General features: G+C 42.0%; 1 protein-coding gene across 2 annotated transcripts in view; it reads left to right on the top strand.

Annotated features, from left to right (window-relative positions):
* Positions 1–13406, top strand: part of ADAMTS3 (ADAM metallopeptidase with thrombospondin type 1 motif 3) — a 332671-nt gene that overhangs the window by 170566 nt on the left and 148699 nt on the right. For both annotated transcript variants that reach the window (XM_040326191.1, XM_040326182.1), the window contains exon 5: positions 10832–11025. In XM_040326191.1, the coding sequence (XP_040182125.1) occupies positions 10832–11025 (194 nt within the window). The remainder of the gene's footprint in view (positions 1–10831; positions 11026–13406) is intronic.

The raw sequence follows: 13406 nt of genomic DNA, 5'->3' as shown, positions 1-13406 counted from the left end.
TATATAGTACTACTTTAACCACTTCCGAACCGTCCGCCGTAATTATACAGTGGCTCTTAGAAGAGGGATATTGTTATGGCAGCAGCTAGCTACCATAACTCTGGTATCCTCTTCTTTAGCGGGTGGGCCGCTTTCAGATAAAAGTGGTCTCTGTGGCAGGTTCACTTTTATCAGCAGTGGCAGAGGACCCCTCCCGCCGCTCTGCGGTGCCCTCCACCGCTTTCCAGCGGTACCAGTGGAGGCGATTGTGTCCTGTCCCCTGTTAGGTATGGAGATGAGTGAGGGGAAGATGGCCCCCACCCATCTTCATACCATTGCAGGGCGGAAGTGATGTCAAAACTTCACTTCCGCCCATAGCTCTTAAAGCAACATGCAACCTGTAGAATTTTTTAAACATCGCATATGGAGATTTTTAAGGGTAAAAGCTTCTCGCCATTCCACGAGTGGGCGCAACTTTGAAGCGTGACATGTTGGGTATCCATTTACTCAGCGTAACATTATCTTTCACAATATACAAAAAAAAATGGGCTAACTTTACTATTGTCTTTTTTTTATTCAAAAAAGTGCGCTTGTAAGACTGCTGCGCAAATATGGTGTGATAAAAAAGTATTGTAATGACCGCCATTTTATTCTCTAGGGTGTTAAAAAAAATATATAATGTTTGGGGTTCTAAGTAATTTTCTAACAAAAAAAAGTGGTTACATTTTAAACGATGGACAGATAATTGGTTTCTTCTGTGGAATACCACTTGTATTCAGTTTTTTTTACATACATCAGAAAAAAAAATACAGATTTTGTAAAGTGAAAGAGATACTGTTTCCAATAGCTTCTTGTCACTTTAGAAATGAGCACTGTTTCCATGTTCTTTGTAAATAGGTAATTGTAAAAAAAAAAAAAATTTTAGGCTGTCAAATGTACAGGCATGATCCAACCATCCACAGGCATCTATGTTTATGGACAGGTACCTTAGGCCCTGTACACACGGTCGGACAAAACCGATGAGAATGGTCCGACGGACCATTTTCATCGGTTCACCACTGAAGTGGCCTGACGGCCTGATGTGTGTACACACCATCGTTCCAAAAACCGATCGGGTCAGAACGCGGTGATGTAAAACACAACGACGTGCTGAAAAAAACGAAGTTCAATGCTTCCAAGCATGCGTCGACTTAATTCTGAGAATGCGCGGGTTTTGAACCGATGCTTTTCTGTACTAACCATCGGTTTGGTCCGATGGGGCAGCGGTCCATCGGTTCGGTTTTGAAGCATGTTTTAAAATTTTGGACCGAAGGAAAACAGACCAATAGCCTATACACACGGTCGGTTTGGTCCGATGAAAATTAACTTCGGTTCATTCTCATCGGACCAAACCGACCGTGTGTACGGGGCCTAAGGAACTCTCACTAGGTATCCACTGGCTTTAATTTCAGAATATATTTTATATACACCATTTGTCTGATATTAAAGTGGAGCTCCACCCAAAAGGGGTAGCTCCACTTGTTTGCACCCTCCCTTCTCCCCTCCACTGCCACATTTGACACTTTTTTGGGGGGGGAGGAGTGGGTACCTGGTTTTGACAGGTACCCGCTCCCACTTCCTGGTAAGATTGGCGATTGTCGATCTACAAGCATTTCTGGTCTCCCCTTCTTCCCCCCACTGCCTTCTGGGACAAGGTGGGACCCTTCAGAAAGCATGTTGTGACTTGCGCCTGCGCAGCAAGAAACCGGCTGTGAAGCCTGAAGGCTTCACTGCCAGTTTCCCTTACTTATAATGCCGATGCCTGCACCCAAAGCTAATTGATGAATACGCTTGGGGTGCCCACATTGCGGCATCCATGGACAGGTAAGTGTCCTTATATTAAAAGTTAGCAGCTACAGTATTTGTAGCTGCTCATTTTTTTTTCCCAGGCTGGATCTGCTCTTTAATGATTGATTTATGATACTTTATTTCATTTCTAAAATATATTTTGTGGTCTGTAAGTATTTTCCCGGAGTGACCTCATACTTTCTTTGCAGTATTCTTAGCACAAGCATTATTAATTTCTAAAAACAACCTCTATCTGACTTTGTCATAATACAGTAGCAGTCAATTTATCTCAGTAAGCTTTTTAGGATTATGGTGGATGTCCTGTGTACTTCCAGGACAGATCTGCTGGCTGAGATTATTCCAGCTAGAAGCTTTTACCCTGTTAAAACAAGGTCAACTGATGTTTATAGCTAAATCTATACACCAAGATGTTCTTGGTGTATGAAAAAGTCTTTTGCTGTTTTGGTTTACTGTGCATTACTTTGATCTATTTATCGATCACTTAAAGTTTATTTTTATACTATATAGCAATATCAATAAAAGATTAAGGTTTGGCTAATAAACTTCTAACACCACACTGCCCTTTTCTCTGCTGCTTGTATTAAGAATATATTTTTTTTAAATCAAACACCTGTTAGTTGCTTTATGTAGCCATTGGAGAGATTACCCCCACTAACTGTCCTGGGCCCCCTGCACCGCATACTAGCACATTATGATAGACTTACCTGTAAAGTGGATCTCTCACGTGTAGCGCTGTCATGGATCCCTGGCGCTGCCGTCTTCACCCGGTCTTCCTTCTGTGTACACAGGCTCCAACTGTATTGATGGCTGAAGCCGCAGTGACGTCACTCCCACGCTTACGCGAGGGAACCCTCTACTCTGGCACAGAGCTCTGAAGGTATGGCACAGGTATGCTGCCCATTCAGTGCGCATCCGCTGGTGACGTCTCCGGCAGCATTGCTTGTAAATATCTCCTAGTGAAAGCTTAGGAGATATTCACTTCAACTACAGGAAGGCCTTATTATTTTATCTGAAGGTACAAGTTCAAAAGTGGACATTACTTTCACTTTAAAAGAGTCACATAAAAAATAAAAACGTATCAAATGTTCTAACCTTTCACCATTTTATTTACCACGTCAATACCGGGCACTTTCCCCCCTTCCTGCCCAAGCCAATTTTCAGCTTTCAGCGCTGTCACTTTTTAAATGACAATTGCGTGGTCATGCTACACTGTACCCAAACAACGTTTTTATAATTTTGTTCCCACAAATAGAGCTTTCTTTTTGTGGTATTTGATCACCTCTGCAGTTTTTATTTTTTGCTAAACAAATAAAAAAAACAAAAATTTAGAAAAAAAATACGTTTTCTTTGGTTTTGTTATAAAATGTTGTAAATACAGTAAGTACGCTTTCTCATTCACTGATGGGCACTGATGAGGCTGCACTGACGGGCACTGATAAGGCAGCACCGATGAGGTGGTACCAATGTGTCACTGATTGGCATTGACAATGGGCACTGATAGGTGGCACTCATATGCAGCACTGATGGGAATTGATAGGCGGCACTGATGGGCACTCATAGGTGGCACTTGTGGGCACTGATAGGCAACACTGATGGGCACTGAAAGTCTGAACCTATGGGTACTTTTGGGTGTCATTGATAGGCGGCACTGCTGGGCACTGATAGGCTGCACTGGTAGATGGGTGGCACTGATAGATGGCACTGATAGGCATCACGGATGGCACTGGCATTGGCAGGCATTGCTGTTGGGCACTGATTGGCATCTGCCTGGGCATTGATTGGCATATTCCTGGTGGTCCAGGGTGGCACACCTGGTGGGCCTTCATTTGTGGGCATCCCTGGTGGTCCTGGCAGAATCCCTGGTGGTCCTGGGTGGACATTCGCAGGGGTGCTGCGTTCATAAACAATCAGCAAAAAAACCCTGTCAGGAAAGCCACTGATCGGCTCTCCTCTATTTGCGTCTGTCAGATGCGAGTAAGGAAAAGCTGATAAATGGCTGTTCCTGTTTACACTGTGATCAGCCGTGATTGGACATGGCTGATCACGTGGTAAAGAACCTGCATCAGAGGCTTTTTACTGAGATTGGTGTTGTGGTGTGTCAGACTGACACACCACACCACCGATCACCGCGCTGCGTGCCCCCCGGCTACGCAATCGTGGCTTATCCTGCTGGACTTCATATGACGCCCAGTCAGGATAACTGAACCACTGCCTGGCTGTCATGTTGCTATAAGCTGGAGGGCAATGTGGTTAAACTAAAAAAATTGTCTGAAGTCCAGTTTGTGCCTCAATTATGCATAAATAAAAAAATGCATTTCAAATATGCTTAGACATTGGCATTAGTATGATCTATAATACAGGAGCTAACTGAACAAACTGAAACTGTAGCTAAAGGCAAAACAGTTTTTTCTTTGTATCTCTTTTTTTTCCCGTTCTAAACCAAGGTTAAAAGCATTCTGGCCAACAAGGTCATTGCCTGGATGTGTTTAGCCATTCTTTGCAAGAACAATGAAGTACCGTACATAAAAAGCCATAAGTGCAACAAATTCCGTACTTTTTGAAAGAGAAAATAGCTGTCAATGGGACTGCTCACATTGGGAACAAGTCTACACACTTCCTAAAATGTCTCTGGGACAGAAAGCAAAAGGCATTTCCCAGATGGGGACACATTGATCTCGTAGGGGTATTTACACATTATGGTAAGTTCACAACAAAATAATTGTCACTTACTTTGATAAAGTTGACTATGCATGGCCCATCAGCCATGTAACTTTTACTTTAAAAAAAGAATAAACATTTGTTAGGAAGACTGGTTTGCAAGTGACATACACTTAAACTGTATCTACTGTAAATCATAATTAAAAAAAAAGTTATTCAACACTTCCTTTCCATGTTCTTGTGACATTATATGTATTCTTTATAATTTATTCCTTTGATTTAATTTCTTTCAACCCACTGATCTTGCCAATTAGAACATCTATAGCAACTTCCTGTTATATAGGTAGATTCAGGTAGAGTTAGGCCGACTTATCAGTAGATAAGTCGACCTAACTCAGAATCTACGCCGACTTATGTTTAAGCGTATGCTCAAACAGAGATACGCTTAAACATATCTAAGATAGGACGGCTTGCGCCGTCCTATCTTAGATTGCAATATTTTGGATGGCCGCTAGGTGGCGCTTCCATTGCGGTCGGCGTAGAATATGTAAATGAGTTGATACGGCGATTCACGAACGTACGCCAGGGCCGCCGCAGTCGATTTACGCCGTTTCCATAAGGCATTAGCAGGCCTAAAGTTATTCCATCTATTAGGTGGAATAACAATGTTAAAGTATGGCCGCCGTTCCCGCCGCGAGATTCAAATTTTTTACCTCGTTTGCGTAAGTCGTCCACGAATCGGAATTTACGTCGTTTACGTCCACGTCGAAATCAATAGGCCCGTGCGGCATACGTAGCCGCAATGCACACTGGGAAATGTAGGCGCCCGGCGCATGCGCAGTTAAGAAAAAGCGTAAAAAACTTGAGGTCAAGCCTCATTACCATCAAACACGCTCCCCTCCAAGACATTTGAATTCGGCGCCCTTACGCCCGCCCGCTTTAGGCTACGCCGCCGTATATTAGCAGGCAAGTACATTGAGAATCATGTACTTGCCTAGCTAACTTACGGCGGCGTAGCCTAAACAGGCTAAGCTACGCCGCCGCAAGTTTAGGCACTTCTCTCTGAATCTACCTAATAGAGTAAAACCTTGTACACACGATGAGAATGTCAGACGAATAATCTTTTTTTTTTTTTCATATTAGTCTCATATTGAAAATAAAGAAGTTACTTAACTTACGAAAATTCTTGTATGACAAAATACAACTTCAGAAATTGTGTAATGTATTGAATAGTTTTGTAATGTATTCTTTAATTTCTGAGCATGTGCAGTCTTGCTCTTGCCATTTGTTTTTGGACGAAAATTGTACTAATTAAATAAAAATTGAACATTGTGCTTACTTACGATAACAAATTTTTAGCCTGCACCTTCAGGTTTTGGCGTCCAAAAAGTTGGAATTGGCTGTCTAAAGCACTATATTAACGATAATCTGCTGATCATTCGTCATACGAAATTTTTCTTCCGATCTTCTTATTGTGTGTATAGGCCTTAACAATCCAGCCTGAGCAACTCCCTAAACTCCCTGAGCTCCCTCAGAATGCACGCTCCCTCTGTCTACTACAATCAGTAGTGCCAACACACAGCGTGTCATCCTGTTTTGATTGATTTTTTTTTGTTTGATTTTTTGTGCAGCGTTTAACAAAATGAAGACAGACATTACAGTTACATTACAATTTGGTAGAAGAGGAATCGGAGGGCCCTGTTCGCTAGCGCTTACAATCTAGAAGGGAGGGTCAATTGATACAAAAGTTAATAGCTGTGGGGGATGAGCTGATGTAGAAAGTAAAACAGTGTATTAGTTAGAAGCAGCATAAGCTTTTTTAAAGAGAAGGGTTTTCAGGGATTGTCTAAAGATGGATAGATTAGGGGACAGTCGGACAGATTGGGGTAGGACATTCCAAAGGATGGGATAAGCTCTAGAGAAACCATGTAGGTGAGCATGGGAGGAGGTGACAAGGGAGCTAGAGACAGAGAGCAGGAGGAACGAAGAGAGTGGGTTGGTTGGTAGTTTGAGACTAGGTTAGTGATGTAGCTGGGGCAGAGTTGTGGACGGCTTTGTAAATTATTGTTAGTATGTTGAATTTTATGCGTTGGGTGAGTGTAAGCTAGTGCATGGATTGGCAGAGAGGGGTGGAGGACACTAAATGAGTGGAAAGGGGGATGAGTCTTGCAGCAGCATTCATTATGGACTGATAGTGCACAGTTAACCTTTCTTCCTTTGCACTGCCCACACCCCCTATGATGGACAGCGACTCATCTATTTGCCAGTCTGTGTTCCTGACCTCTCCACTTTTTAATGTCCGTGTTAATTTTACAGGTGCACAAACAGAAAGTTAGTGGAGCTCCACCCAAAAGGGGAAGCGCCGCTTGTTTGCTCCCCCCCCCCTCCGCTGCCATATTTGGCACCTTTCAGGGGGAGCAGGTAGCTGTTTTTGACAGGTACCCGTCCCAACTTCTGGAAGACCTCACCTTGGAGAGATTGCCTGGAAGTTCGGAACCCCTCCTCCTTTCACCACCATACACCGCCATTCAGAATGGACAGTGGGCTATGCCAATGTGCAGTCGAGAACTGTCTGTGAAGCTGCAACGCTTCACTGCCGGTTTCCCTTACAAAGAATGGCAGTGGTGGCGTCCAAGAGCTGATTGAAAAATCGTGGGATCCCTAGACAGGTAAGTGTCCTAATATTAAAAGCTGACTTTTCATTTTGGGGGGGAATTGAGCTCCGCTTTAAGATACAGCACTATGCATGGCACTGTGAATATCACAGTTGTAAAATGTAAGTTTGTACAAATGACTATAGAAAAGAAAATCATATGTCATACCCTGGGGATACATGGGTTTTGTTATTAGGGAGTAAAGCTGGATTCAGTTTAAATTGTATAGCAATTTACATTATGCATTATGGTGTGCCGCAGTGCCATTTATTGTAAATGGCAGCCCAACCTACCTTGCTGATGGAGGAACATGCATTGGGGTTCAGCTGCTGCTACTGGTTCTTTATTTTTTGTCTGTTAGACCGTAAATTAAAATAAATAGACTTCTTCAACATACTGCAGGTTCTTTTTTTAGTGTGTTAAAAAGTACATTCAAATAAATAGCCTTCTTAAACATAACAAATGTTATTGTGCAACATAATGTGCAATAATGTGTGTGCATTAAATGTAACACAAAGATGTAAATGGTCCCTTAAGATGTAGACAAACGGTCCCAGGATCTGCGTGGACTTCAAGTGACCTAAGGGGTTCAACAATGTGACTGTAAATTATACTACACTAATTGAACTCCACCTTTTATACTTGCTGATATGCACATTCTACGTTTTTTCAAATGACTATATGTTACTTAAAATCCTTTTTCAGTAGTATCATGAAATGTGGAATGAGCTGCTTATAAATGCTGAATAAGCTGTTTATAAATGCTGAATGAGCTTTTTATAAAAGCACTGTATGGGATATTCATTTGTACGAGACTCCCACCCATCAAATGCGTTTTTACCAGAATGAGTGTTCTATTTAAAGGAATGTCTATGGCTTGTTTACACTCTATTCCCATGGCATACTATGCTGTGTCACCTATTTCATCCCCTGTAAAACAATTTTTAGAACATGAGCCAGTGTGTGAAATTGGCACCTATGTGCTGTCATACTGTTCTTCTAAAACATAACTTACTTCTGTGGTATTTGGTTACATTTTGTGAATGATCACAGTCACCATGTTAATATTTTGAACACAACATAAGGAAACTTTATGTGGGAACTATGAAGTTACTTCCTTACTTGAAGTACAAGCTCTAGAGGTAGTATACTATATAGGATGGTTCAAGATCACAATGGCAATAGTGACATGCCACAGTGGTCCAGCGATCATTACAGAAGTGAATGGGTGCTGGTAGTTGTGGTTGCTTGAAGCTGCGCTCAGTCTTGGTTTTGAAGCTGAATAATTCAACTGTGATGCTAAGACTGCAATGGGCTGAAAAATTTGTAAGTTAAGAAGCCTAATTCCAGCCAAACATATTTTTTTTCTAATTCCAGGTACAGTGGGATAGAGTTTAAAGCTCTGCCATGTCGGCAATTTCCCCTCACTTCCTGTCCCTGTGAGGCCCTAAAAGGAAATAGGGGTAGTGGTGGTTACCAGCACAGGAAAACAACATTGTCGGTAGTTGTAATCCTTCCTTACTCTGGAAGGATACTGAAAATGTATCCCCACTGGAGATATTTTCTCTTGCTTTCTGTCCTGACAACATGGGCACAGATTCCAATATAAATCTGACACTGACCCTAACCCTTCACCCCTCTATGAAAAATAAAACAAAAAGTTTTGACTGGAGTTGGGCTTTATTCACATTTTGCAGATCAGTATTCAGTATTTTTAGCAGCAAGTCCAACCAAGCCCTAACCTTGCTAATAAAACAGAGGACCTTTTGCACAGTTAGATGATATTATTAAAAATAAAATATATAAAGAGAAACTTAAAATATGTATTAAAAGTAACCTAAAGGAAATCACTTTATTATGTAGATAGGCAGCACTTTCTGCTAACTATGCCAGGATGGTACTATTAGTTACTTTCAAGGTCCAGGAATGACAGCATGTCATTTCTCAGAGCAGGTTTCCTGATAGTAACACCAGTGGACCATGCCTGTATAATTTATGTTGAAACAGTCACTTGTAACCTATGGAAAACCATGTAACATTGTGACAATGCATGGGCACAGTTAGGAGACACAGATAGTGTTGTCACCATATAACAGGAAGTGTCTGAACAAGGATCTTTATGACAGGATCAGCAGGTATTATTTTAAGGAACCTTGCAGATTTACAGCAAAGGTATTTAAAATGCCTTTTCTCCACCCTACCCACCTCTGAGCACCATTGTTTGGTTTCATCCCCCACCCCCATTACTGCCCTTTTAGAGAATACAGAACCAAGTATCATTTTTTGGTGATAAGTAATTTGTATGGATTTGTTAATGATAGCAAGGAAAGGAGTAAAATAGATCTACTGTAGCCAGTAACAATAAAGCCCCCTCCAGCAACAATAGATCCCCCAACAACAATGGACCACCCAAAACTAACTCCCGCCTCCCCAGTCGGCAGCACCAATCGACTCCCGGCATCAACACCAGGGGCCATATCCACATACCTTGGCGCTTCTTTACGTCCGGCGTAGTGTATTTCAGATACACTACGCCGCCGTAACTTACAGCGCATTTCCAAAATCCACAAAGAATTTGCGCCGTAAGTTACGGTGGCGTAGTGTAACTGTGTCGGCGTAAGGGCGCGCAATTCAAATGGATGAGATGGAGACGTGTTTTATGTTAATACGTCTTGACCCAACGTAAATTAAGTTTTTCTGAACGGCGCATTCCCCGTCCGTGGGGGTATCCCAGTGCGCATGCTCCAAATTAACCCGCAACAAGCCAATGCTTTCGACGTGAACGTCATTCTACGCAAAGCCCTATTCGCGAACCTTTTACGCAAACGACGTACACAACGGAAAATTCTACGCTGGCCCGACGTCCATACTTAACATTGGCTACGCCTCATATAGCAGGGGTAACGTTACGCCGAAAAAAACCTTTACGGAAACAACGTAAAAAAATGCGCCGGCCGGACGTACGTTTGTGGATTCGCGTATCTAGCTAATTTGCATACTTGAAGCGGAAATCGACGGAAGCGCCATCTAGCGGCCAGCGTAAATATGCACCTTAGATCCGACGGCGTACTAAGACGTACGCCAGTCGTATCTAGCCCAGCTTCAGGCGTATTTTGTTTTGTGGATACAAAACAAAGATATGCCGGAGCAACCTAGCAGTTACGCGGCGTATCAATAGATACGCCAGCGTAACAGCTTCGTGGATCTGGCCCCAGATCTCCCCACAGCCAGCATCCATAGAATCTCCAGAAGCCAGCAACAACAGACTCCTCCCTCAACAGTAGATCTCTCCTATCAATAACTGACCCCCTCAGCAATATAAGACCCACCCCCAGCAACAATAAGTTCACCACTAGCAACACTAGACCCCCCTGGAAAATTGGATCACCTCCAGCTAGAATAAATTCCCCCAGCAGCCAGCAATAATAGACCCTGCCGCACACTCCAGCGCCCCTTACCATTATATCCAATCAGTGTTGGAGGTGCCGGAAATGCGTTCCCCCTGTGTTCCCACTGAAAAAAATCCCCAGATTGTAGCATGGTGTCAGATCATTTAAACCCAATGCAGGTGATCTGGACTTGGAGGGAGATATACATTTATAGAATCAAAATTAAAGCTAGTTATTTCCAAATATCTGTAATCATTACAATGCATAATAAATCATATCATTTTTTTTCGGTTTAAATTGCAGATTGGTCTGGCCTTGATGATTTGGAGAGTGTGTACAGCAGTGTGGAGAGACAAGTGAACGAGACTCTTAGACGACGCAGGCACACAACAGACAATGATTACAACATAGAAGTGCTGCTTGGAGTAGATGACTCTGTTGTCAGGTTCCATGGTAAAGAACACGTTCAGAACTACCTCCTTACCCTCATGAACATTGTGAGTATCCCTATAATAAGTCCTACACCAGTTGTGTTTGTTTGTTCCTTTATCCTTTATAATGCAGGATAACACTGAATAACCAATTTTTACTCGAGTTGCTTTATATTTTCATGCAAACCACTCCATTCATTGTTTGTGTTTTTCACTGATCAACTAAAGCTGGCCATACACAGTTCGAAATTTAACTGGTTCACTAGGGACTTGCCAAATTCAGATCAGTGTTTGACAGTCCCCGGTCAACAGAAATCAGTCATTTAATTGCTGGAAACTTTTCTTGATCAGTGGCTGCAGCCGCAGATCCATGTACCTTAAAGGGTCACTAAAGGAATTTTTTTTTTTAGCTAAATAGCTTCCTTTACCTTACTGCAGTCCTGGTTTCATGTCCTCATTGTTCATTTTTGCTTTGAAGTTGCTGTAATCCTTCTCTGATCTCCACACTTTCTGCTTGTCTGGCTCCTTATGAAAAAACTCATGCAAGCTTCTCACTGTGGTCTATGATCAAAAAGGTGTGATTACTGTGTGTCTAAAACTCCTCAGAACCAATCAGATTAATTTTAAAAACAAACACTGCCCTGTGTTTGTTTGTTTTTGTTCGGTGTGTCTCTGTACTTCACAGAAACATGAAACCAGTTTAAAAACGAAACTAAACTGCAGTCACATTATATGATTGATTTTTATCTATTTTTAATCATCTTTAAAATGAATCAGTTAACTATTATGTCTCTATACCCTGTAAACAGTCATTTTAGCAAAACATTTTTTCCCCTTTACTGCTCATTTAAGCTGCGGGTGCAGTTGCCAAAATACAGCTGTTGATGGCTTCCATTGATTATCCGTTTTTGGCACTCCCTTCATCACACCGAGAAGCCAGAGATTCTGCATCATGTGACCATTAAGGAGCAAATTAAAAAACTGTATTTTTTTTTTAAGGTGTTTATTTTTATTTTTGCAACAGATAAAAGAACAAACAAAGACAGACTGCTATTACAAGTGTGTAAAGTGCACATAGCAGTACAATCAGATGGTATACAAAATAAATCAATTGAGCAGTCCATACATAACATAAGTGCCCCAACAACATACATACCGTCATTCATGCTCACACACATTTAAGCCCTCAGCACCTACGACCCCACAGCAACGATAGAAATACAGAGACCCCCCAGGTATTGAATATGTCTTACAAGGCCATCTCAGGTTATTTATTTTGACGTTTTGCCGAGCAATTACTGGATTACACTGATAGAAGACTCACTGGGAGAGTTGTGAGGAGACAACATCCCCCCAGAAATCCTTTAAGACATCCAACCATGGTGAGAAATGCAATGCAGGGGGCGCTGAATGTTAACTAACTGATTATACAAAATTAAATAAGAATATAATAGGTATATATACATATATGCCAACGATAGTGATTTAGTGCAGGCTCCAAAGATACCACCCGACTGGTGGATTTTAAGCAAAGTGAAAATAAGCAAATTCATACATAAATATTAAAACAAAAGTCCATATGAAATTGAATCAGTGAATGCAAGAATGTCCATATATATGCACTGAATAGGTGCTGGTGCTCAAATATTCATCGATTTGCGCTGTGCAAGAACATTTTCCACCCTCACCACTTAAGGGTACACCACAAATGTGTTTAAAGGATGGCACTTTACCAGATGGTGTTGTTGACCTGTTTATTTAAAAAGAGGTCAATAAAGGCTTTGTGTCACAATGGACAAATTAGGCAGCTGGATTCCTTTTGTTTCAGCCTGACTTCAGCGTCATATAGCGGGACAAAAAAAGAGAAGAAACCGCCATAGTATAATTCCATTTAATAAAACATTAAAAAGTACACAGTGCCGAGTGGTTCCTTACTTGTGTCGGTGCCCGTATCCCGGCCCTGAGGCTGTACTGCTTAAAGGTCGTGAGAGATGGTTCTTCGCTGGGGAAGCTGGCATGCGTTCCACCTCTGGCGTCAGAGAACCAGCGGGACCGGAAGTGGATAGCTGTGCGTGCCCAGGTACCGCCTCGACGTACATGGTTGCCATATTTTGGTGAACTTCTTAGGCCTACTTCTTAGAGTATGCCCTACTCTTATATAACAATTTGAATTTGGGGAAGAGCCCATTAACAGTGCGGAAGAAAGCGTGGGCTGAAAGGGGGCCCACATCCTTCCAGTGTAGCAAGATGGTTTTATGTGCATAAAATAACAGTACAAAGTAACAAAGTCCTGGCATGTGTACAGGGAACATTGTCATTGAGAATTCCTAAAAGTCCAGCTTCCGGAGTATGAGGTATCAGTATGTATAGTTTGTGGTCGAAAAAAGCAAACAAATCTTCCCAGAAGTTTGAAAGTCCAGAGCATGTCCAGAATATGTGAAAGAAAT

This window comes from Rana temporaria, chromosome 1, assembly GCF_905171775.1.
Source record: "Rana temporaria chromosome 1, aRanTem1.1, whole genome shotgun sequence".
In the NCBI taxonomy this organism is placed as follows: domain Eukaryota; kingdom Metazoa; phylum Chordata; class Amphibia; order Anura; family Ranidae; genus Rana; species Rana temporaria.
This window is presented reverse-complemented; position numbering and strand designations above follow the sequence as displayed.